This window comes from Chlamydotis macqueenii, chromosome 16 (genome assembly GCF_036417535.1).
Source record: "Chlamydotis macqueenii isolate bChlMac1 chromosome 16, bChlMac1.mat, whole genome shotgun sequence".
Classification (NCBI taxonomy): domain Eukaryota; kingdom Metazoa; phylum Chordata; class Aves; order Otidiformes; family Otididae; genus Chlamydotis; species Chlamydotis macqueenii.
Window position 1 is genome coordinate 1,374,074 of NC_141571.1, and position 21,414 is coordinate 1,395,487.

Below are 21,414 nucleotides of genomic sequence, written 5' to 3' on the forward strand. Positions count from 1 at the left end.
GCCCCCTCCTGGAGCCCCGCCCCCTCCAGAGACTCCACCCCCTCCAGAGCCCCACCCGTTCCGTAGGGCCACACCCCACCCCGGGGATCCCCGTGGCCCCCAGCGCTGCACGCCCTGCAGTGACTCCCGGAGCAGCCGGGTTGGGGTGGACGGTTCATTTATTTGTGTTCTCGGTGGTGGTTTCTGTCTGGCTGCCAGGCGCTGAGGGGAAGCCCCACGTCCCGTCCCACTCGCTGGGAGCTCCCCGTGCGCTGGGCCCTCGCTGCGCCCCGGCCTAGCGGGGCCTCAGCCTGTGCCCGTGGCTGCACGTGGCCTCGGCCACGATCAGTCCCAGCAGGACCAGCACCCCGGCGCCCAGCGCCAGGCGCACCGCGTTGCCCCAGGTGTAATCTGCAGGGGAAGGGGAGGGAAGGTCACTGGGGGCCCCTGGGAGGAGCCCCCACCGGGCTCCCAGACCAGCGGACTCCTGTGGGGGCAACAGGAACAGGCACGTGGGGACAAGGGGCCAGGCTGGAGAGCTCCTGGGCTGAAAAGGGGAGAAGGGAAGGTCCCAGGGAACGATGGGAGCCCAAGGGGCTCCTGTCAGCTCTGCCTCTCGCATCTGTGCCCCCGGGACACCCCCTGCCCACAGTCTCTGGCCTGTCACCCCGGCCAGTGTCACCAGAGATGGGGAGGAGGACAGGAACACGGAGCTGGCCCTCACCCGCCACTGCGAGCCAGACGGTGCCACTGGGCTGCAATGAGACCCATGAGTGTCCCTGGGGCTGGTGGGTGCAGGCGTAGGGGTCCTCCGGCCCCTCCCCGCCCAACCAGCAATCCCGTGTCTACAGGTCATCTGTAGGGTCTCTGAGGAGCTGGCAAGGCTCAAAACGGAGCAGAAGCTCTAATCCTCTGACGGAAGCTCTAACCCTCTGCTTGGACACCTACTGCAGCTGCTTCCTTCCCCCACATCCTCTTTCCTAGTTCCCCCAGGATGGGGCAGATGCTGGGGAGGAAAAAAGGGTAGGATGTGACTAGGGGGATGTCTCACCTCTCACCACCAAATCCAGGCTCTTGCTGGCAGCAGACCATTCAAATGAAATGTTCTTGATGAAGCACTGGCAGCTGTAGCGGCCCTCGTTGCCTTTATGCACATGGGAGAGCGTGAAATCGTCTTGTCCTTTGAGGTAGGTTTCGACTCGGCCCTCCACGTACAGGTAACAGCTGGTGCTGGCATACGCCGTGGTACAGCGGAACGTCACGTAAGCTCCCGCAGCCACCTCCTGCCCAGGCATGACAGAGAGGACAGGTGCGGGGAGACGGAGCTCTGTGGGGAGAGGGCGAGAGAAGGGGTGCAGGGCTTTGATACGGTGCCAGGAGCCACCGGGACCTCCGCGACTCCACCGCCTGGCTCAGGCAGAGGTGAAGATGGTCTCCACCGCTCAAAGCCAGGAATGAAGAGAAAAACCCCATCACGTGGCCGGGGAAGCCAAGCGGCTATGTGCATGCCAGTCTGCTGGTGCGGCGTCTGACCCCGCGCGGAAGGGTGACAGCACGTCCCTCACCTTGCACCATGACATCCAGGCTTTCACTGTGAACCACAGTGCGGCCTTTCACATAGTGGCAGTTGTAGCCATGTGTGTCATTTTCGGTGACATTCAAGAAGAACTCGACCATGCTGCCGTGCTGCTTCAGGGTGCTGTTTTTGCCGTTCCTGTACAGCCAAAAAGTGCCATTGGCACACTGGCAACTGCAGTAGATGGTGATGGAGCCTCCCAGTGCGATCACTCCGGGCGGCTTCCGGGAGATGGAGATTCTGGGGCCACCTGCACAAGGCAAGAGATGCTGCCAGACAGACAGGAAGCCCCCGTGCCCAGCTGCCCTGCGCTCAGCCTGGAGCCGGCTCTGGGCCCCACCTCCACGCAAGGGCGAGTTTTGTTCTGTGTGGCTGGGGAAGAGCCCTGGGAGATGGGCGAGGGCCCAGAGATGTGTCCAAACTCCCCGTCTGCCTCCTTGTGATACTAACCTGGTGTAGCCTTGCTCTGTGCCACCAGCCAAGCACCTGCAAGAGAAACAGCTCCGTAACATCTCTGTGGCCTCTTCAAATGCCTCGTGTTCCCCTCCGGAGCCCACACAGCCCCTGGCACTCACCGAAGGCCAGCACGAGGGTCACGGGCAGCATCACGTCCCTCTTGGCTCGCTCTGTCCTCGGCTCAAGCAGGACTTCTTCAGAGGAAGGCGTTGGCAGGAGGCGCTGAGCAGCCGGGTGGCTATTTGTGGGTCCTGGTACGCCCGCGTTGCCGCAAGCCACCTTCTGTCCCACGGCTTGGGTTTCTGCAGACACGATTGAAGGGTTGAACTGGAACCAGAATGTCCCAGTCACTTGCCCAGGGCTGGGCACCCGTGACAAGCTGGTCTTATGATCCTGTGTACTTTAGGACAGAAGCTATCGGCTTTTTGTTTCTCTTTCTTGGCTGTGGTCACTTGGTGGGGAAATGGCTTCCTCTCAGCCCTTGCGAAATAGGGTTCTGCAACCAGGGTGGGAGGAAGAAATAGCGCAAGAGTCTTCTTTTCAATCTTGGTAAGAAAATTCCAAGAACAAGTGGCATCATAAAACAGCTGTTTTAATAAGACAGAATAAAAAGCGATCTAGAGATAGCAAGTAAATCGCACATCCCTTCGGAGGCAGGGCACCCCACCTGCCTGCAGCATTGCGGGACCCCGGACACTTTTCCCATGGCAGGGGCGTGCTGCCCAACTCCCAGCTGTGGAGGTGTGCCCAGCATCCGAAGGGGCGCAAGATTTACTTGTTAAGTATATTTCCCTTTTTTTTCACTCTGTGCCATTGAAACAGATATTTCATTACTCCATCTGTTGTCAGGCCTTCCTCACCAGTGTGCGGGAAGACCTCTGCACCACGTCGTGCCCCCTCGCCATGCGCAGAAACCCCGCAGGGCGCCCCCCGCCGCAGTGCGGGCCGGGTGGCACGGGGGAAAGGACACTGGCTCCAGCCACGTGCCCTGTCCTGCCGTGCGCTTCTCCACGGCGCCGGGGCAGGTTGGGTGGCTCCGCAGAGCGGAACAGGAGGGAAGTAACTGGGCTTCCCTACCGGCCTCCTCAGGGGCTGCTCCATCCTGCCTGCCCTACGGCGTCTTTCATCGGCGGAGGGACAGCGCTGCCTCCTGCCTGCAGGTCTGGATCCACCCCGCAGGGCAGCCCCATGCCCTGCCATCCAGGCCTCCCCAGTCCAACGCTGGAGCAACGGCAAATTCCTCACTCCAAATAACCGTTCACTTCCACCGCTCCGGAGCCCGGCTCTAGCCTCCTCAGCCGGTCGGGCTCGGGGCGATGCCGATGGTGTTCATGTGGCTGTAATGTAGCGGGGAAAGGCGAAATGGCCACAGGGCTCCTCCAGGGCTGCCCGATGTGGGCCCCCTCGACCCTCCCGACCCTTTCTTCCCCCTTCAGCCCCTTTGCGCTCCCTTGGAGATATCATGGGGTAGAAGTTTTGCAGCAGGGTACTGTATGGCCTTCTCTTGTTCTGGGGCACCTCCTCTGGCCACGTGTCCTGTTTGACTTCCCCCCATCTTTGCCTTCCCCAAGGCCAATTTTTGGCATCTCCTTGGACAACTTCCCTTCAGGCCCATTCATCTCAATAGCCTCCACTGACTACGCTGGACTGAGGGACTGAGGGACACCAAAACTGCTCTGGCCTCACCAGTGCCCACCGGAGAACCTCCCCCCCCCATCCCGGCTCTCACAGCCCTGGAGAGAGCCGGTGGCATCGCCACAGGGCCCATCCATGGGCACACTGGACTGCCGGACCCTCACCGCAGAGCCGTTTCTCACATCCCCTGGCTGGAGACCTACCGCTGGGTGAGAGTCCACGGCATGGGACCACGGAAAGAGCTTCGCCCTCCGTCACCACTGTCAGGGCCTGCTGCATCCAACAGCCTGAGGGAGGCGAGGCTGCCACAGCTCTGCACCCCCAGTCCAACCAGTTGTGGAGCCGCTGGCGTAGTTCCTGCAGGCAGACATACAGGCACACCCGTACAACACGCGTGTGCACATGTACATACGACCAGACACACAGAGCGACACAGGCAGAGCGCTCACACAAACGAACAGCACCAATGGCGTCCTGCTCTCCTCGCTGGCTGATCAGGATGTACCTCTTACTGTACCCTCTTAGGTGAATTTGAGCTGAAATACAAAAAGCTTTAATGACCAAGGCGTTGGGCACAGTCCTTCCACCATAAGCGGTTCTACGAGGAGTCCAAAAAGATGCAGCATGAGCCCGCTCCTTCTACACGCCTGCACCAGCGCCGAAGCACCAATCCTGTGAGCGTGGGTTCAGCCCCCAGCACCAGCTCCACTGGCCAAAGGCGGCCCCGTGATGGCCACAAGACAAAGCTGCACGTCTTCCCTCAGCAGCAAGGGAAGTTTCGCTCCCAACAGGAGTCAATGTCCCTGGCACTCCTGCTCCCGGCCAGTTGAACCCTTTCTGCAGCTGGGCAGCCTCACCTTCCACACCAGACGATGCCCTGGTCACAAACTACCATTGCTGAGCGGTCACACCTCCACCTGCCATGGTTCGTTTATGCTCCGTGCGCTGGCTTTTTATCACATAGTGTAACGATCGCCAGTTCAAGGGCCACTGGCCTCCAGCGGGACAGCTGGCTCCATCTTTCTGGTGCAGCAGCAGGCACGTGGCCCAGGTGGCCAGTGGGTCCTGGCACTGCTGGGGGGCCCATCTCCGTCCCTGCAGAGGAGGAACATCACATCCCAACACTGGCACATGTAGCAGATGGTCATGGCTGTCCCCAGTCCCACCACAGCTCTGAGGCTCACAGGGAGCTTGGGAGAGTGTGAACCAGCACGGAGAGGTGCCCTCCATAAACGCATATCCCACATCCCACACGCATGTCTGGCTCCCGTGTGTTGCCCCCAGATACATCTTGGTCCCTCCCTACCCTTAACACATGTATTGTCCCACATTCCCCACATGGACACATGTCCTGGTCCTACCTCACCCCAGAAACCCCTGTGGATGGCCATAGGTCCAGCTCTGTGCCCAGTGGAGTCTACAACATGGATCCTTGCTGGTCCCACACCTCACCAGGCCCTCTGTCCCTGACTGGCCCTGGGCTGAGGGACTCTGCAGGACAGGGGCAGCCCATGTCCTTTGTTCCCCAGTGCCCGTGTCCCTGGAGCCGCCTTTCTCAGTGTCCTCCAGGTCCCAGTATCCTCCCAGCCTCTCTGTCCCCACACAGTTCTTGTGAATAGGCGATGCCCTTGGCCGCCTTTCCGTGGGGACAAGCCGCATGGGATCTACCAGGTCCAGGGACGCCCCTCTAAGAGGTGACCGTTCTGAGGGAGTCAGGTAGGCTCGTGGTCACCCAGAGTCTCCTTTTCACCAGGGGCATGGGAAGTTGGAAGAGACCTGCTAAGCCTTCCCTCTCACCAGTCCCACCACAGCCCTTCAGCCCATGGCCGTGTCCCCATGTCCCCCCCACCTCCCAGCAACCCCATCCCACAGACCTGTCCCAAAGTCCCCCCTTACCCCACAGCTATGTCCCGCGTGTCACCCCCCCCGCGTCACCCGTATACAAGTTGCACATCCTCCCAGCCCCATTTCCGTGTCTCCCTGTTCTCCCCACTGCACTGCCCCACCATACAGCCATGCCCCCCGTGGCTCCCTGACCCATAGCAGCTCCACCCCACAGCTCTGTCGCCATGTCCCACAATGCCACAGGGATGTGTGCCTACTCCCAGCAATCCCACCCCATAGCTATGTCCCACGTACCTCCATCACCCCACAGCTGTACACCCGTGGCTCCCACCCCATTGCCAGGGCCCCACAGCCATCTGCCCCATAGCCATATCCCCATGTCCCTGCCCCATCGCCACGGCCCCACGCGTGATCCATCGCTGTGTCCTCCTGGCCACTTGCCTCCCTACTCCTCTGTTGCAATTTTTCTATTAAAAAAGAGCAGAGAGGCGTGTGCTGCAGGGAAACGAAACTGCTGGGCGGAGGGGCGGGGCCAGGGCCAAGGCCTCCGCACTGGGGGATCTCTGGCATCTCGTCCAGGAGCAGCGGCACGGGCAGCCCCATGGCAGCGACCCGTGTGTCCCCCTGCAGTGTCCATCATGGCCCTCCGGCAGCTGGACATGTGAGTGGGGCTGGAGGGGGGCACTGGGGTGTTATTGAGGTTTTAGGGGGGGATGGCTGGAGGGTTCCAGGTGACACTGGGGCCTACTGGTGCGACTGGGGTCTCAGGGATTAGTAGGGAGACCTGAAGGGTTACTGAAGGGGGTGGGGACTGTGGGGGGCTCAGGGCTTGCAGGGGGCATATGGGGGAGTTTCAGGATTGCTGGAGGATCCCAGGAGGAGATGAGGGCCTTGGGGTGGGGGCGTCCTTGGCGGCCGTTGGTTCAGTGGGTCCTGAGAGGAGGCAGGGCCTTGGCCCCCAGGAGGGGGATATCCTGGGGCATCTGAGGAGAAAATGGGAGCCTTGGTTCCCCACGGAGGCCAGGCCCCCACCCCCCGCCCCTGCCCCTTCGCTCTGCCTTGCAGGGAGGCCTTCTGCCAGCGCGCACCCCTCTTCCTCGACTACCTGCAGAGCATCCTGCGGAAGTACCCCGACGGGGGGCAGATCCTCAAGGTGGGACCCCGGACACCCAACCATGCGGCTCAGCTGGGCAGGCAGACCGCTGGCAGCTGGGGTGGGGGTGGTCCTCGCCCAGCACCGGTCCCCAGACCTTGCTGGCCAGCTGGGAGAGTGAGTGGGTGCTGTACTGCGGAGACCAGGGAGGCCCAGGTGTCCCAGCACTGATCCCCAAACCCAGGAGCTGGTGCAGAATGCGGATGATGCCGGCGCTAACGAGGTCGTGTTTGTGTCTGATGAGCGGGAGTTTGACGTCGCTGGAGGGGGACTGGAGGGAGCCCAGGGTAAGAGGTGCTACGAGCACTAGGAGAGACTGGACCAAGTGCAGGGGTGGCACTGGGACATACTGGGAGGGACTGGGGGATTCTGGTGAAGAACTGAAGAGGGATTGGGGCGGACTAGGGAAACTGGAACCAGTGAGGTATTCTGGGGGCACTGAGGGGACTGGGAGGGCTCAGTGGTACTGGGGGCACTGAGGGGGATTTTGTGGGACTGGAGTGGGGACACTGAGTGTGGGTGGCATTCCCCCCTCCATGGCCCAAGTCTCCCCTAACCCCTGGTCCTGACTCCCCCAGGCCCAGCCCTCCTGGCCTACAATGACGCCGTGATGTCCCCCCGGGACTGGACAGGGCTCCTGCGCCCAGGGGTGTCGCACAAGCGAGAGGACCCCAGCACTGTGGGGCGCTTTGGCCTGGGCTTCTCCTCGGTCTACCACCTGACGGGTGAGCGGCACTGGGGGCCTCAGCTGGAACTGAACTGGGCACATGGGTTGTACTGGAGGCACTGAACTATAGGTGCTGGGGCATACTGGGGGGCACTGAGGGGGTGCAAAATGGAGGGCTGTGTCTGAAGTGAGAAATCTGGAGCACCAGGAGGCTTGGGGGGAGGCTGGGGGGCAACAGAGGGCAGGGCTGCAGTGGCAAACTGCAGGGCTGATGAACTGGGATCACGGGGGGCACTGTGGGGTTGAACTTGAGGGTACTGGGTGCTTGGGCAGTGGGTGGGCGCTTGGGGCACGCATGGGTTGGGATGAACTGGGGAGGCAGTGGTGTCCATGCCATCCCTGTGGCCTCATGGTTCCCATGTCCCCAGACCTGCCAGGTGTGCTGAGCCCCCCATCCTTGGGGGTACTGGACCCCGAATGCCGGGTGCTGCCAGATGCCGGCGCCCGCTGGGACGTCTCTGCAGCCAAGGACCTTCCTGGCCTTTTCGAGCCCTTCTGGGCTGGACTGGAAGCTGTGGGACAGCATCGTGGCTCTGCCCAGGGCACCCTCTTCCGCTTCCCCCTCCGTCGCCAGCCCTCGCGAATCGCTGCAGGGGTCTCTGATACTGAGCGCCTCCGTAGCCTCCTCCAGGCCTTCCTCACCGAGGCCCCTCTTGCCCTCCTCTTCCTCCGCCATGTCCGCCGCGTGGTTCTGCACCACGTGGCGCCTGATGGGGTCCAGAGCCTCATGGGGACCCTTGAGGCCTCTCCTCAGCCTCTCCCTGTCCCAGGGCCATCAGAGGACGAGGGGCTGAGTCTGGCATGGTGCCTGGTGGCCCTGCATGGAGATGGGGTGGGTGATGGGAGCGAGTGGCTGGTGGCCACGGGCAGGGCCACAGAGGGGCCGGCCGTGGCGCTGGGCGCAGGGCTAGGGTGCTGCCCTGAGCTGAGCCTGGCGCACCCCCTCCGTGGGCCCTGCCGAGGGCGGTTGTGCTGCTTCCTACCCCTACCAGCCACAGACGAGACGGTCACAGGACTGCCAGTCCACGCCAGCGCCTCCTTCCTCCTCTCCGACGACCGCCGCCACCTCCGCTGGCCCGAGGAGGGTGAGGAGGGCAAGGAAGACGCCTGCTGGAACGCCCTGCTGCTCCTTGGCCTCCTGCCGCGGGTCTACAGCCATATGGCTGCCGTGGCCATGGCTCTGCCTGGCGTAGACGCCTACAGCATCTGGCCGGACCCCAAGCGCACGCCGAGCTGTGGCCGCATCCACAGTTTGGTGACCCGTGTCTGCCAGGAGCTGGCAGCTGCCCGCACCCTGATGCCAGCCACAGAGGCGGCCACAGAGCGGCTGCGGGCCTCGGAGGCTGTGCTGCTGCCAGAGGCTGCAGGGGACGCGGCCGCACGGCAGGCGGTCCAGGCCTTGCTGGTGGCAGCCAGGGAGCCGGTGGCTGAGGTCCCAGCCCATGTCCGGAGGGCGCTGGCTTTGGGGATGGCAGAGGGCGTGCGGGAGGCCACAGCGGGCCACGTGCGGGAGGTACTGCGGCGCCACGGGGTCGCAGGGCTCCCAGCTGCCGCCCGGCTCTCCCTGCTGCGCTACGTGGCCGGGGACGGGCGCCACGCTGAGCTGCGGGGTCTCCCCCTCCTGCCTCGCACCGACAGGACCTTCGTGGCCTTTGGAACTGCATCAGCCATTGTCTACGCGGACACAGCCGACTGCCCCAGGTGAGTCCGCGGCCCCGGGCAGCCCATTCCCTCCAGAGCGGGCAGGCCAGCCGATTGCCCAGCTCCCACTCTTGAGCTGAAAGCGGGGCCAGGGACTTTTGGGTGCCTCACCACCCTCTTCCTGTGCCCCAGTCTCACTGAGTGGGAGCTGAGCCAGGTGTGCAGGAAGCTGCCTGCCCCCCGTTACCCCTCTACTCCCCCAAGCACCTGGATTTGTCCCCACAGGCAGCTCCTACCGGGCCTGGCCGGGTCCTTCCTGCCCTCGGACCTGGAGCCAGGCTTGGCCAGCCTCCTGCAGGGCCTTGCCAAGGCGGGTAAGAGACGGGGGGTTTCTGGGCCACCTTTGGGTCCCCTGATTTCCCTCGAAACCCCAACACCCCTAGGCACCCTTGTACACCCTTGTACAACCTTGCATCCCCAATAGCCCCCTGTCCCGTGCTGATGCTCCCTGCGCACACCCAGGCCCCTCTCCAGGCCTGCCCCATCCATTCAACAGCGCCATAGATCCCCACTGTCTCTCCGGTTCAGGGTGCGTTATCTGAGTCCAGGGCACCTCTCCTATCCCACATCGCCCTGTGTCTCTGGGGACCCTCCCATCCTTGCAGTTCTTCCCACATTCCCCCATCCCCTCTGTGCTCCCACACATCCTGGGTCTCCCTGTGTTCCCCATCTGAGGACCTCTGTCCACCCAGTCCCCCTAAAATCTCTTTCCCTCTCACATCTCCTCTACCTCCACCAGTCTGGGGTTCCCCTGTTCCTTCTACTCAGGGTATCCACGGTCCCTCCAGAGCCCAGGTCCCCCCATTCCCAGTATGGGGGGCCCCCTTGCCCTGCAGACCTCAGGTTCTTTCCCCCACATCCTGGGTTCCCCTGCCAGGTCTCAGGACCCATGTGCTCCTTGTCCAGCCTCTGCCTCTCGCACACAGGTCTCTTCCCCAACCTGGTTCTGCTGGACCCAGCCGTGATGGTCCAGACCCTACGCTTGGCTCTGCCACCCACCTGGACATCCCAGCCTTCAACCCCAGTGACCTGGTGCCCAGCCCAAGGCCCACCCCAGCCCCCAGCCTCCTGGCTCCCAAACCTGTGGCAATTCCTGGCCCAACACGTGGAAGACTTGGGCCCTCTGGAGGGGCTCCCTCTCATCCCCCTGTCCCCACTGGGTGCCCCCAGCATACATCTGGCTCCGCTGATACCCCAGTCCAGTCTTATCTTCCAGGCGTGGGAGGACCAGTGCCTGCCACCTGCTGTGGCCTCTGTCCTGGAGGTCCTAGGTTGCCCAGTGGTGCCACCAGGCATTTGGCACCGCTCCCTGTCCCTCTATGTCCTGCCTCCATCCCCTCTCAATGCCCTGCGGGCCCTGGGCAGGCAAGGGGCTGCAGTTGTGGCCTCCCGCCTGGTCTCGCTGCCTGCTGCGGACGTGGTCACCCTCCGGCTCTATTTGGCAGACATCCCATCCCTGACAGAGCGTGACATGGCCACACTGGCTGCACTGCCCCTCTTCAGCCCGCTGCCCTGCCTGGCCACCCCGCAGCCCACGGAGCTGGTACCTGCCAGCACCACCCCAGCGCTGGAGCCAGAGCTGGAGCTGCCCAGAGACGTGGTGCTGCCGGAGGCCGCGTTGCGATGTCGCGATGAAGCTGACCGGCGGCTCCTGGGGAGGCTCCGGCGGTCCCTTGTCAGTGCAGCCCAAGTGGCGCTGGAGGCCATCAGAGCAGTGGCTGGGGGTGCCTATGCAGGGCGAGTGGCTGAGGCACGGGCTCTGCTGCTCTGGGTGCTGCAGCATGGAGACGTCCTCTTTGCACAGAGCCCCCCGCTCCAGAAGGCCTGCAGCAGGCTGGCCTTCCTGGAGACCCCCAACGGCCCCAAGTGCCCGCGAGACCTCTACGATCCCTGCGAGAGCACCTTGCAGGCACTGCTGGGCCCGGAGTGCTTTCCTCCTGCTGCCTTCTGCAGTCCGTCCGTCCTCCGTGCCTTGAGGGCCCTGGGCTTGCGGCACGGTGAGGGGTGCCTGGTGCCTTTGGACATCCTCGAGGCTGCAGCAAATGTGAGTCAGGGTGATGCAGCGGCTTTGGACAGGGCTCAAGCACTGATCAAGGTCTGCAACTCCCCAAAGGCACTGGATGGCTTCAGCGCGGCAAATCTCAGGCAGCTCCAGACCTTGCCATGGGTACCTCGTTCCAAGTGCACTGGAAAGCCTGGACAGCCCTTCCTGCCCCCCAGGGAGCTGCGGTCCACCCAGTACCAGTCCCTGGTGGGGCTTGCCATGCACCTGACCGATGCCTTTGTGCCAGAGGCAGAGAAGAAGCTGGGACTGAGCCAGGCGCCACCGCCAGAGAAAGTGTGGGAGCAGCTGAAACAGCTGGCAGGGAGCAGGGCCACGGGTGAGGTAGGTCCTGCACTCCAGCCTGTCTACCGGCACATGCAGGAAAACCTGAAGACTTTTCAGGCTGCCCCGGATGATGCTGTGGTGTGGACTGGGGCCGGGTTTGTCCCGCCATGTGATGCCGTGCTGGGTTCTCCCGAGGAGCTGGAGCTGGAGCTGGGGATGCTGCTGCCCCGAGTGCCCCCTGAGTTCCTACCCTACAGCTGCCTCTTCAGGGCTTGGGGGGTGGAGGCGAGGGTGAGCGAGGAGAGGGTGGTTGCAGCCCTGCAGCGCCTGGGGCGGGACATAGACGCACGCAACTCCGGAGCTGGCACTGCAGCAGAGTTACAGGTGACTGCAGCTGTCCTGGAGTGGCTAAAAAGCCGGGGGCACTGTGGTAAAGGCACGGTGCCGGTTCCTGTGAGGATCCTGGACGGGTCAGGCTTTGTCCTCCGCCCGGCTGCCTCTACCGTGTACCTGGACATGGAGCTGGAGGCAGAGGAAGATGTTCAGGAGGTGGTGCACGAGGCAGTGCCATCCAGCACAGCCGCATTCTTTGGCACGGAGCTGCTCAGTACACGGGTGCTGGGGCCGGAGCCATTTGCAGCCTGCGGCCATTTGGAGCCCATCACCTTACGGCTTCGCAACATCCTGCGGGAGTACAGTGAGGAGGGTGACCTATTCGCAGAGATCGTCCAGAATGCAGAGGATGCTGGAGCTACTGTATGCCGCTTCCTCCTGGACCTCCGGCCTTGCAGAAAGGCCACCTCCGGGCTGCTAGACCCCAGCATGGCTGCCTGCCATGGCCCAGCCCTCTGGACCTACAACAATGCCCTGTTCACAGAGGATGACTTCTGCAACATCACGCGGGTTGGGGCTGCTACAAAGGAGGGCAAAGCAGGCCAGATCGGGCGCTTTGGACTGGGCTTCTGCTCTGTCTACCGTGTCACAGACGTGCCGGCAGTGCTGAGTGGGGACACACTGCTCATCTTTGACCCCAATGGCACCCATCTGGGCAAGTACATCCCCAAGGCTGGCTCCGCTGGCATCCGCCTGAACTTCTCCAGCCGACCACGCATCCTCCGTGCCTTTGCTGAGCAGTTCTGGCCCTACCATGGTATCTTTGGGTGCCACCTGCCTGAGCCAGGATCCTTTCCAGGGAGCCTTTTCCGCCTGCCTTTTCGCACTGAAGAGGAAGCTGTGAAATCACAAATTTGCTCGGAGGCCTTTGGCACAGAGCGCATCCAGTCCCTTGGCACCAGCTTCCTTGGCTCTAACCGGCTCCTGCTGCTCTTCCTGCAGAGAGTGAGGGAGATATCCCTGGAGATGCTGCCAGACATGGCCACCTCTGCAGAGGATACCATGCGTCTGGCCACGCTGCGGCGAAAGGAGATCCGAGACTTGGGGACCCCTGGGGACCCCCCAAGCTGGGCAGCCATCGAGCAGCTCACGGCCTGGGAGGAGGCATGCAAGACCACATGGCACTACCTAGTTTTGGTGTGCCAGGGCAACGGGGAGTGTCTGGAACTGTGTCACTGGCATACACAGGCAGGGCTCCATCCTCTGCCTCCGGTGGCTGGTGTGGCCCTTCCCCTTGCCCTTACAGCAGATGGCAAGTGGGTGCCACGTTTGGATGCTGAGGAGGGGCAAGTCTTCTGCCACCTTCCCATGCCAGTCACCTCAGGGCTTCCAATCCACGTGCACGGGGCCTTCAGCATCCTCTCAAACCGCAAGGGGCTGTGGGACACCGCGGAGCGGGGTGAGTGGAACCGGGTGCTGCTTCACAATGCTGTGCCGGTTGCCTGGCTCCGGGCACTGGAGCACCTCCGCACCATGCATGAGACAGGTGAGTTGAAGAACTATGACTATCATGTCTTCTGGCCGGACACTAACACTGCCCATTACCCCTTTACGGAGGCTGTGACTGGTTTCTACCAGGCTGTGGCAGCCAGGAATGGCCCCAAGCTCTTTTCTGATGGCTGCTCATGGTGCTCACTGCAGGACGCCCGCTTCCTGCACCAGGCTGTGGTCAGACACCCCCAGCTGGGTGTGGTGGCAGAGCATGTCTTTGCCACCACCCTGCCCCGCCCCCTGTTAGCTGTGGCCTTGCCGGAGCATGTGCAGAGAGGCCTTGGGAACGCAGTGGATGCTGGCACCTATGACTGGCCCCGCTTTTACTGTGAGCTTGTGCTTCCCAACTTGGAAGACCTCTCTGTTGTTGACCGGGACCCGCTGCTTCTCCATGCCCTGGATATGTCCCATGAGGATGTGGACAAAGTGCTGAAGACAGTGCCCTGCATTCCTGCCACCCCTCACGGCCACCTGCAGTTCATCAGTTGCCTGGTGCATCCTAGAAGCCGCACTGCCTCTTTGTATGACCCTAAGGACGGGCGCTTCCCCACCAGGGATGTCTTCCTTTCCCCAGAAGTACTAAGCCAACTAGAGAGGCTGGGCATGGTCAAGGACAGAATGACCCTGCCAGAGCTGCTGGAGCGGGCAAAGACAGTGCAGCTTATCTGGACAGAGGACCGTGCCCAGGGCTGCCAGAGGGCTGCCTGCATCCTTGAGCTGCTTCGGGATGCTGTGGAGGAGAGGGTGAACAACACCATGCAGGCAGCTTTCCAGACTGTGCCCTTCCTCCCTGGTACACTGCCCACTGGCGAAAACGTGCTGTTGCCAGCTGCCCAGCTCTACCACCACCTCCATGCCCCACTAGTGGGACTTATCCACCCTATATTTGCTCCTAAAATGCTGGGAGAAAACTTCAGCCTCCCCAAGGAGGTTGCATCCTTCTTGGGGCTGGACCGGCAGGTACCAGCAGCTACAGTCCTTGAGCAGCTGCAGGCACTGAGCCGTAGCTCCAATGCTCTCCCTTTGGAGGGCCTGCAGGACAGTACCACCTACTGCTACAGGCACCTGCACATGCTGCTCCTGAGAGATCCTTCCAAGTGGGATGAGGTGGCTTCTGCAGCGGCCCAAGGGGAGCCCTTCGTCCTGGTGGACTCCCGCTTTGTCCCGGTCATGGATGTGGCCGAGATGCTGGCATTTGAGGCTGCCCCGTACCTTTACCAGCTCCCAGAGCAGTACCGGCCCTGCAGCCAACTCTGGAAGTGTGTGGGGCTGCGCCATGCCTTCACCTGGGACGATTACGCTCGAGTGCTCTGCAACCTGGCAGAGAAGCATGCTGGAGAGCCGCTGCCTGCCATGGAGCTGGCTCTGGCCTTGCGGCTGGTGTCTTGTGGCTTGATGGCAGAGAACATAAAGCCAGATGCCTACCAGACCCAGCAACTCTTTCTACCCGACCAGGAGGGCATTTTGCGCCCATGGGACAAACTCCACTTCAATGATACGCCATGGATGCCAGTGGACAGAGACGTCGTGCTGTGCCATGAATGGCTGTCCCGAGCCGCAGCCCTGCACTGCGGGGTGCCTACCACACGTCACTGGGCACTGGAGAGGAGCCGACTGCCCACTGCAGATCTGAGCCTCTGGGTGCAGCCATTCGGTGCCCATGAAGACTTGCCTACACGGCTGAAGAACATCTTGAGTGAGTACCCAGCAGTCGCTCGTGATACGGTGAAAGAGTTGCTCCAGAATGCGGATGATGCTGGTGCAGGGCTTATGCACTTTGTGTGGGACCGTCGGCAGCATCCCACGGATGCCACTTTCAACACGAATTGGAACTTCCTGCAGGGCCCTGCCCTCTGCATCTACAATGACAGCCCCTTCCAGCAGCAGGACATTGAAGGCATTCAGCGCCTGGGGCTGGGTGGCAAGCAAGGCCGGCAGGATGTCACAGGCAAATATGGCCTTGGCTTCAGCACTGTCTTCCACTTTACTGACTGCCCTGCCTTCCTTACTGGAGACAGTGCCCTGTGTGTCTTTGATCCCCATCTCTGCTATGTGCCTGGAGCCACAACTGAGAGTCCTGGTGGGATGTTTGCTGTCAACTCTTACTTTAAGAGGACCTTTCAAGACATTTATGGCACCTTCCTACCCTCCTTTTTCAACCTGAGCCAGGGTGTCCTCTTCCGACTGCCTCTCCGTACTGCAGCTGGGGCTAACATCTCCAGGGTGTCTGACATGGTCGTGCGGGACGAAGACGTCATGGCCATGGAGACACTACTGGCTGAGGAAGGTGAGAGCTTGGTGCTTTTCCTCCGGCACCTCCACACTGTGGTCTTCTCTGAGATCCCCCCAGACGGGGAGCAGATGTTGGAGAGGCTGCGGGTGACCACAGAGCTGACAGATGGTGATGCAGAGCTAAGACGGAGTTTTCAAGCGAGATTGAGCCAAGCCGTGGAAGGGAACAGCCCCACCTCTGTCTCCTATATCATGACAGTCAAAACCAGCAAGGCCAGGGCTAGCACCAAGTGGAGGGTTATCTCTCAAATGGGGGTGCAGGAGGGGGCTGAGGAGTCTCCGGTGCCTGGGCAGCTGCCCTATGGGGCTGTGGCTGCCTGCCTGAAGCCATTAGACTTGGACAAAGTCACGGGCAAAGCTTTCTGCACCCTCCCGCTGCCGCTGACCACAGGGCTGCCTGTGCACATCAATGCAAACTTCTCCGTGGAGGTGGCCAGATGCAACCTCCGCCAGGACTCAGGCAACACAGAGGCAGCCTGGAATGGCTTCTTGCTCCGGCACTTGGTCGCTCCGTTATACTGCGCCTTCCTCACCAGGCACAGGAGAGCCCTGGGACCTGAAGGACTCCAGTTCAAGTCCCTGGAGGACTGCCAGAAGTACCTGGCCTCCCACTACCTCCGGTTCTTCCCTGCTGTGAAAAAGGTGCTGCCTGTCTTTGAGGACCTGGTGAGGGATGTCTATAGGCGCCTCAGTGACGCGCGCCTGCCTGTGGTGCCCGTGTACCACGTGAAGCCCCCTGACAGCACGGTGACAATAACCTGGGCATGTCCAGGTGGTGAGGATGTGCTAACAGAGCCATACTTTCTCAAGCTGAGGCCTGAGCCAGCTCTCCAGGAGGTGCTGCAGCGCCTGAACATGAACCTGGTGCCAGCATTCACCCACCTGCGGCAGATCTACAAGGAGTTCATTCAAGCCCATGTGAAGGCTGTTGCCCTGCGGCCAGCCTCTCTGCGGCACTTCCTCAAGGCCCTGGCACTCCCTGTGCCATGCAAGCTGGCTGAGACACCCCTGAGGACCCCACAGAGCTGCTCCGTCCTGCTGAGACACTGCCTGGAGCCCGGTAATGTAGCCAAGAAAGAACTGGAAGGCCTGCCCTTGCTAGCCACACAGGATGGCTACCTGAATGCCCTCAGCATCCACCACCCAGTCTTCTGCAACTCCTTTGCCCACCTCTTCCCCTACCACTGCCACCGTTTTGCCCACAAGTTCATTTCTGACTTGACTCTGCCTTGCTTTGTGAAGAAACTTGACCTCCCAGAGGCCACACCACTCATCCGGGAAGCACTGGCTCAGCTGAACTGGACTGCAGAGGGGGAGAAGTGGCTCAAGGAGCTGTGGAAGTTCTTCAGCACTGTGGTCTACACAGCCACAAAGGATGAAAGGGAGTTGGAGGCGGACATGACATCATTCATATCTCATCTCCAGGATGTGGCGGTGCTGCCTGTCCGGAGGAATCAGACAGACTCAAAGCACCTACTGCCACTATCTTCCCTCCCCAACGTTCTTTTTGAGTGTGACACAGACGTGGCCAGGGTGCTGCACAAACTGGGTGTCCCTGTGCTCCAGAGGTCCCTGTTGCCTTTGGACTTTGCCTGCCACTGCGTGAAGACAAGGGCACTGCAGGCCACAGAGCCCAAGGCTGTGCTGGCCCAGCTGGCAGACACCAGAGCTCATCTCCGCTGGAGCGACTTAAATGAGCGGGATGTGGCTGCCCTGCTGTACTTTGTGCAGGGAAAACTGGATCAGTGGGCAACGGGGAAGCTCCGGCTCCTGCCTCTCTTCCGGGAGTATGGTGGGAACTACGTACCTGTGGCACCCTACCGCAAGGTGCTCTTGCTCAGCAGCCAGTTCCCAGAACTGCCCCCAGGTGTCCGTGGCCTGTATAGCCTGGAGAAGGACATGGTGCTGCTCACAGCAGACAAGATCCACCAGGAGCTGGCCAAGGATTTGCAGTGGGAGCTCACAAATGACCAGCAGCTCTTCAAGACTGTGGTGCTGCCCCGGCTGTCCCAGCTCACAGCGCAAGAGCTTGTGGAAGCTGTGCGCTTGTTCTTTGCCCTGCAACACACCTGCAATGTTAAGTTCAAGAAAAATGTTGTGGCAACTTTCCAGACTGTGGCGTTTATACCTGATGCCCATGGTGTGCTGCGCCCGGCCTCCTACTTCTACGACAACGCGCCCTCCTTCCGCACTCTGCGGCTCCAACACCGCTTTGTGCCCAAGTCTTTCTTTGTGGCGCTCAATTATGACTGCACAGCTGCTAATGAATTTCTGCTCCAGACAGGTGTCCGCACCAGCCTCTCTGAGGAGGATTTCGTGGCATTGGCCCTGGAGATAGAGCATGAAGCCACTCAGGGTAGGTGCCACACTCAAGACATGCTGGTGCGACAGCAGGAGATGCTCAAGAATCTTGACACCCTGTTGGACAATCCCGTGTCAGACGATTTCCTGGGGCAAATTGCCTCAATCCACTTCCTGCCTCCACTGGACATCCCCCCAAACTTGGTGAACCTCCACCCTGCTTTTGCAGCTGGCACTAAGCCTGTGGCCCTGAAGGACAGTGTTTACCATTGCCAAGAAGATGTGGCTGAGCTCCTGTGGACATCAGCCACCATCCTGCCAAAGTCCTTTGCACTCAAGAAGGACCTCCTGGAGGCCATGGGAGTCCTTGTAGAGATACCTGTCACCCTGGTGGTGGCCAATCTGGAGCGGGTGTGCAGGGCAGTCTGCCAGACACCACAGCAGGCGACCACACGGGCCAGCGTGCTCCAGAAGGTGTACAACTTCTTGCAGACCCATCTGAACGAGGTGGACGTGGGGTGCCTTGCTGAGCTGCCTGTGGTGCTGGCTAAGTCAGGGGACATGGCCATGCCATGGCAAGTGGTGATATCACTCCCGGATGCAGCTGACTTTTACCCCTATCTCTTCATGATTGACCCCCGCGTGGCTGCCTATGGAGACCTCCTGCAACACCTTGGGTTGGCCGTGCTCCCCACACTGGCTCACTATAGCCATGTCCTGGCCCAGATCCACCAGGAGAGCCATGTCAGCGGGACCCTCAATGCTGTCCAGAAGAAGACAGTCCTGCTGGCCACACGACACTTCTTCCAGCTGCTGCGGGAGGCACCGAAGCCCCCCGATTTCTCCACTGTGGCTGAGCTGTACTTGCTGAGCACCGCGGGCTGCCTAGAGCCATCCCTCAGGCTGCACTTCAATGACTGCGTGTCCTCAAGCACCACCAGGGCCTTGGAGAAGACCTTTGTGTTCATGGCTGAACTGCCGGGGATCGGGTGCAATGCCTGGTGGCTGCTGCAGATGCTGCCACAGCGCCTGCGGCCGCGGGCGCTCTCAGAGGTGACAGAGCAGCAGCTGGAGGAGGGCAGTCTGCGGCCATGTCACTATGGTTCTCAGTGCCCTGGGCAGAGGCGTCTGCAGACCCTCCTGGTATCACCGTGCTTTAGGATGGGACTGGACGCCCTGCTCCGGTGGCAGAGCCACAGGGCTATGATGAGAATGGAGGAGGACTGTGGTTTTGCAGTGGAGCAGCTGAAAGTGCAGTGCTGTGAGGACATCTGCACTGTCCTGCTCCACTGTGGTGCAAAGGTGGAGGGCAGCTCCCAGCCACGCGTCGTCTATGTGTGCCTGGCCGGTGATGCCCAGCGTCTCCTCTACATCCAGCATGCAGACACAATGCTGAACCGGCATCAGCTGAGGGTCCTGGAGACACTAGCACGGGAGATCAATACCATCCTGGGAGGACAGCTGGAGGCACCCGCCTTGTCAGTGCTGCGTGAAATGCTGGCCTGCCAGGAGCCACAGGATGTGGCCTTAGTTCTGGAGGAGAATGATGTGGCACTGGTGGGTGCTGCACCAGAGCTGGAGAAGAGGCTGCAGGAGGAGGCTGCAGCAGAGGGGACACCATGGCACAGCCTGATGCCAGAGGTGGATGGTGATGCGGATCACAGCCTGGCAACCCTGCAGCAGCTGAGTGCTGCCAAGCAGCCAAAGGTGTTGCGGGACCTCCTGTACAACCCTGTGAGTGCTGCCTGGCACCGCTGCCAGGGACAGGAACGCCATGGCTCCTGGTTGTGCAAGGAGGAGGCCATGGCCCTGACTCCATCCATCCCAGAGGCCCAGCGGTGGCTGCGGCAGGCCAAGAGTGACCTGCGGGCAGCCCACAATGACATCAGGCGCTGCTGCCCCAACTGGGTCCTCTTCAAGGCACATCAGGCCCTGGAGAAGGCACTGGTGGCTGCTGTACTTTGCCATGGTGAGGCCTTTGAGGCCCCAGTGGAGCTGGTGGGACTGGCCCAATGGCTGGAGGGCATGGAGCCAAAGCTGAGGGGCCTGGCAGAGGAGGTGGAGTGGGTGCAGGGCCGTGGCTTGGATGGCAAGGCCACACAGTACCCGAATTACCACCCCTTCCCTGTCACCCCCAACGAGGCCTTCTGCAGCGTGGATGAGGAGGAGGTACTGAAACGGGTTGAAGAAGCGCTGGAGAGGCTGCAGGACCACGTGGAGGGAATGTGAGGATGTCCCCACAGAGGGGGCACTGGCAGCTGGGCCACAGAACCACTATGGACCCACCACAGACCTGTTGTGGACTCACCATGGACTTGCCACAGACCTGCCACAGGCAATTCCAAACTGTCCAGCTCCACAGTAGGGGGGTAGGAGGGGTTTTGGGGCAGACAGGGGGCCTAGGCCACTGAAAGTCATGGGGTAGCATGTGCCATTGGCATGCCTTGAAAGCAGGTGAAATAAAGCATCATAATAAATGTTGCAATGCTGGTAGACCCTTCACTAACTGTGGTCAGGGGACGTGGAGATGTCATGGGCGGCTGGGGGCGTGTGGAAGTGAAGGTGGTGATAAAGGGGTTTAGAGAACTGTGCTGGGTTGACCTTGGCTAGGAACCAGGTGCCCAGCAAGCCACTCTATCACTCTCCCTGTTCAACAGGACCTCCTTCTATTTTAAAACCATTACCCCTTGTCCTATTGCAACAGGCTTTGCTAAGAAGTTTCTCCCCATCTTTCTTATCAGCCCCCTTTAGGCACTGGAAGGCTGCAATAAGTTGTCCCAGTGGAAAGAGAAGGGCAGGGAGCCTGAAAACGTGGACACCTGTGTTTGTCAGCCATTTGTGGAAGTAATATCCCGGAATTAGAGCAGGGAGCGTGTCTTAATGCCTTGGCCACCTGTGTTCTCCTCAGGGCTCTGGATATCCTCTTCTAGTCAACCAGCAAGTGCCGCCCCCTCTGAGGAAGGCATACTCTGATTAGCATCATAAGACCAGTGGCTAACAGAGCATTTGAGAAGTTCCTGAGGAGAAGCAGGCAGTTATTGTATCAGAGAAGTGTTGGGAACCCCCTGGCATAGCAGAGAGGATGTCTGTGAGAGGACACTCACCTGAAACTCCAGTAGCTGCTCTTCTTGGCTGCTCTCTGGAGACAGTGTTCCCTTTCTCTCCTCCTCCCCCTTCTTCTCCCTCTCCCTCTCCTTTTGTCTGGTTCATCACCCTATCCCCAACATAACTTTTGTCTAAAGGTACAGCTGAGGTCTGACATCAGCTGTAGCTGTCAGCTGCAGGCCACTATTTCTGCAAGTGATTTTGAAATAAACTCTTACTAAAAAAAAAATCTCCACTACCCACTCATCTTTAAAACTCAGTTCCCAGTATAGCATCTTTTTTCACCACTACTCCTTTTTTTTTTGCTTTTCCTTTAATAATGCCAACTATAGGTTTAGGTTTTGTTTGCAGTGAGTAAACTTTCCTTCTGCTCTCCCTTTTCTTCTTGGTTTAATTTATTCTGTGGACATGCATAAAGTTTTAACCAGACA

General features: G+C 60.7%; 2 protein-coding genes across 2 annotated transcripts; one reads left to right on the top strand and one right to left on the bottom strand.

Annotated features, from left to right (window-relative positions):
• Positions 1-142: 142 nt before the first annotated feature.
• LOC104477457 (osteoclast-associated immunoglobulin-like receptor) lies at positions 143-2,580 on the bottom strand. The gene is made up of 5 exons (XM_010117567.2): positions 2,131-2,580; positions 2,006-2,041; positions 1,545-1,805; positions 1,031-1,306; positions 143-390 (listed from the first exon to the last, which is right to left on the bottom strand). The coding sequence occupies exons 1-5, from the start codon at positions 2,159-2,161 to the stop codon at positions 275-277; spliced, it is 720 nt and encodes a 239-aa protein (XP_010115869.2). The 5' UTR covers positions 2,162-2,580; the 3' UTR covers positions 143-274.
• Positions 2,581-6,054: 3,474 nt separating this feature from the next.
• Positions 6,055-20,359, top strand: LOC104486870 (sacsin). Its single transcript, XM_086760780.1, has 7 exons — positions 6,055-6,152; positions 6,557-6,644; positions 6,829-6,931; positions 7,223-7,369; positions 7,740-9,072; positions 9,298-9,386; positions 9,999-20,359. Exons 1-7 carry the CDS (start codon positions 6,130-6,132, stop codon positions 20,105-20,107), a joined length of 11,892 nt encoding a protein of 3,963 aa, XP_086616906.1. The 5' UTR covers positions 6,055-6,129; the 3' UTR covers positions 20,108-20,359.
• The last annotated feature ends 1,055 nt before the right edge of the window (positions 20,360-21,414 follow it).

What these genes read in the sequence shown, in the direction of transcription:
- LOC104477457 (XM_010117567.2), bottom strand. Translation starts at nt 2,161, where the DNA reads ATGCTGCCCGTGACCCTCGTGCTGGCCTTCG. An exon ending in GACCCTCGTGCTGGCCTTCG is followed by an intron (nt 2,042 to 2,130) that starts GTGAGTGCCAGG and finishes TTTCTCTTGCAG; the next exon opens with GTGCTTGGCTGGTGGCACAG. An exon ending in CCTGGATGTCATGGTGCAAG is followed by an intron (nt 1,307 to 1,544) that starts GTGAGGGACGTG and finishes CTCTCCCCACAG; the next exon opens with AGCTCCGTCTCCCCGCACCT.
- LOC104486870 (XM_086760780.1), top strand. Translation starts at nt 6,130, where the DNA reads ATGGCCCTCCGGCAGCTGGACAT. An exon ending in GGGACTGGAGGGAGCCCAGG is followed by an intron (nt 6,932 to 7,222) that starts GTAAGAGGTGCT and finishes TGACTCCCCCAG; the next exon opens with GCCCAGCCCTCCTGGCCTAC. An exon ending in CTCGGTCTACCACCTGACGG is followed by an intron (nt 7,370 to 7,739) that starts GTGAGCGGCACT and finishes CCATGTCCCCAG; the next exon opens with ACCTGCCAGGTGTGCTGAGC.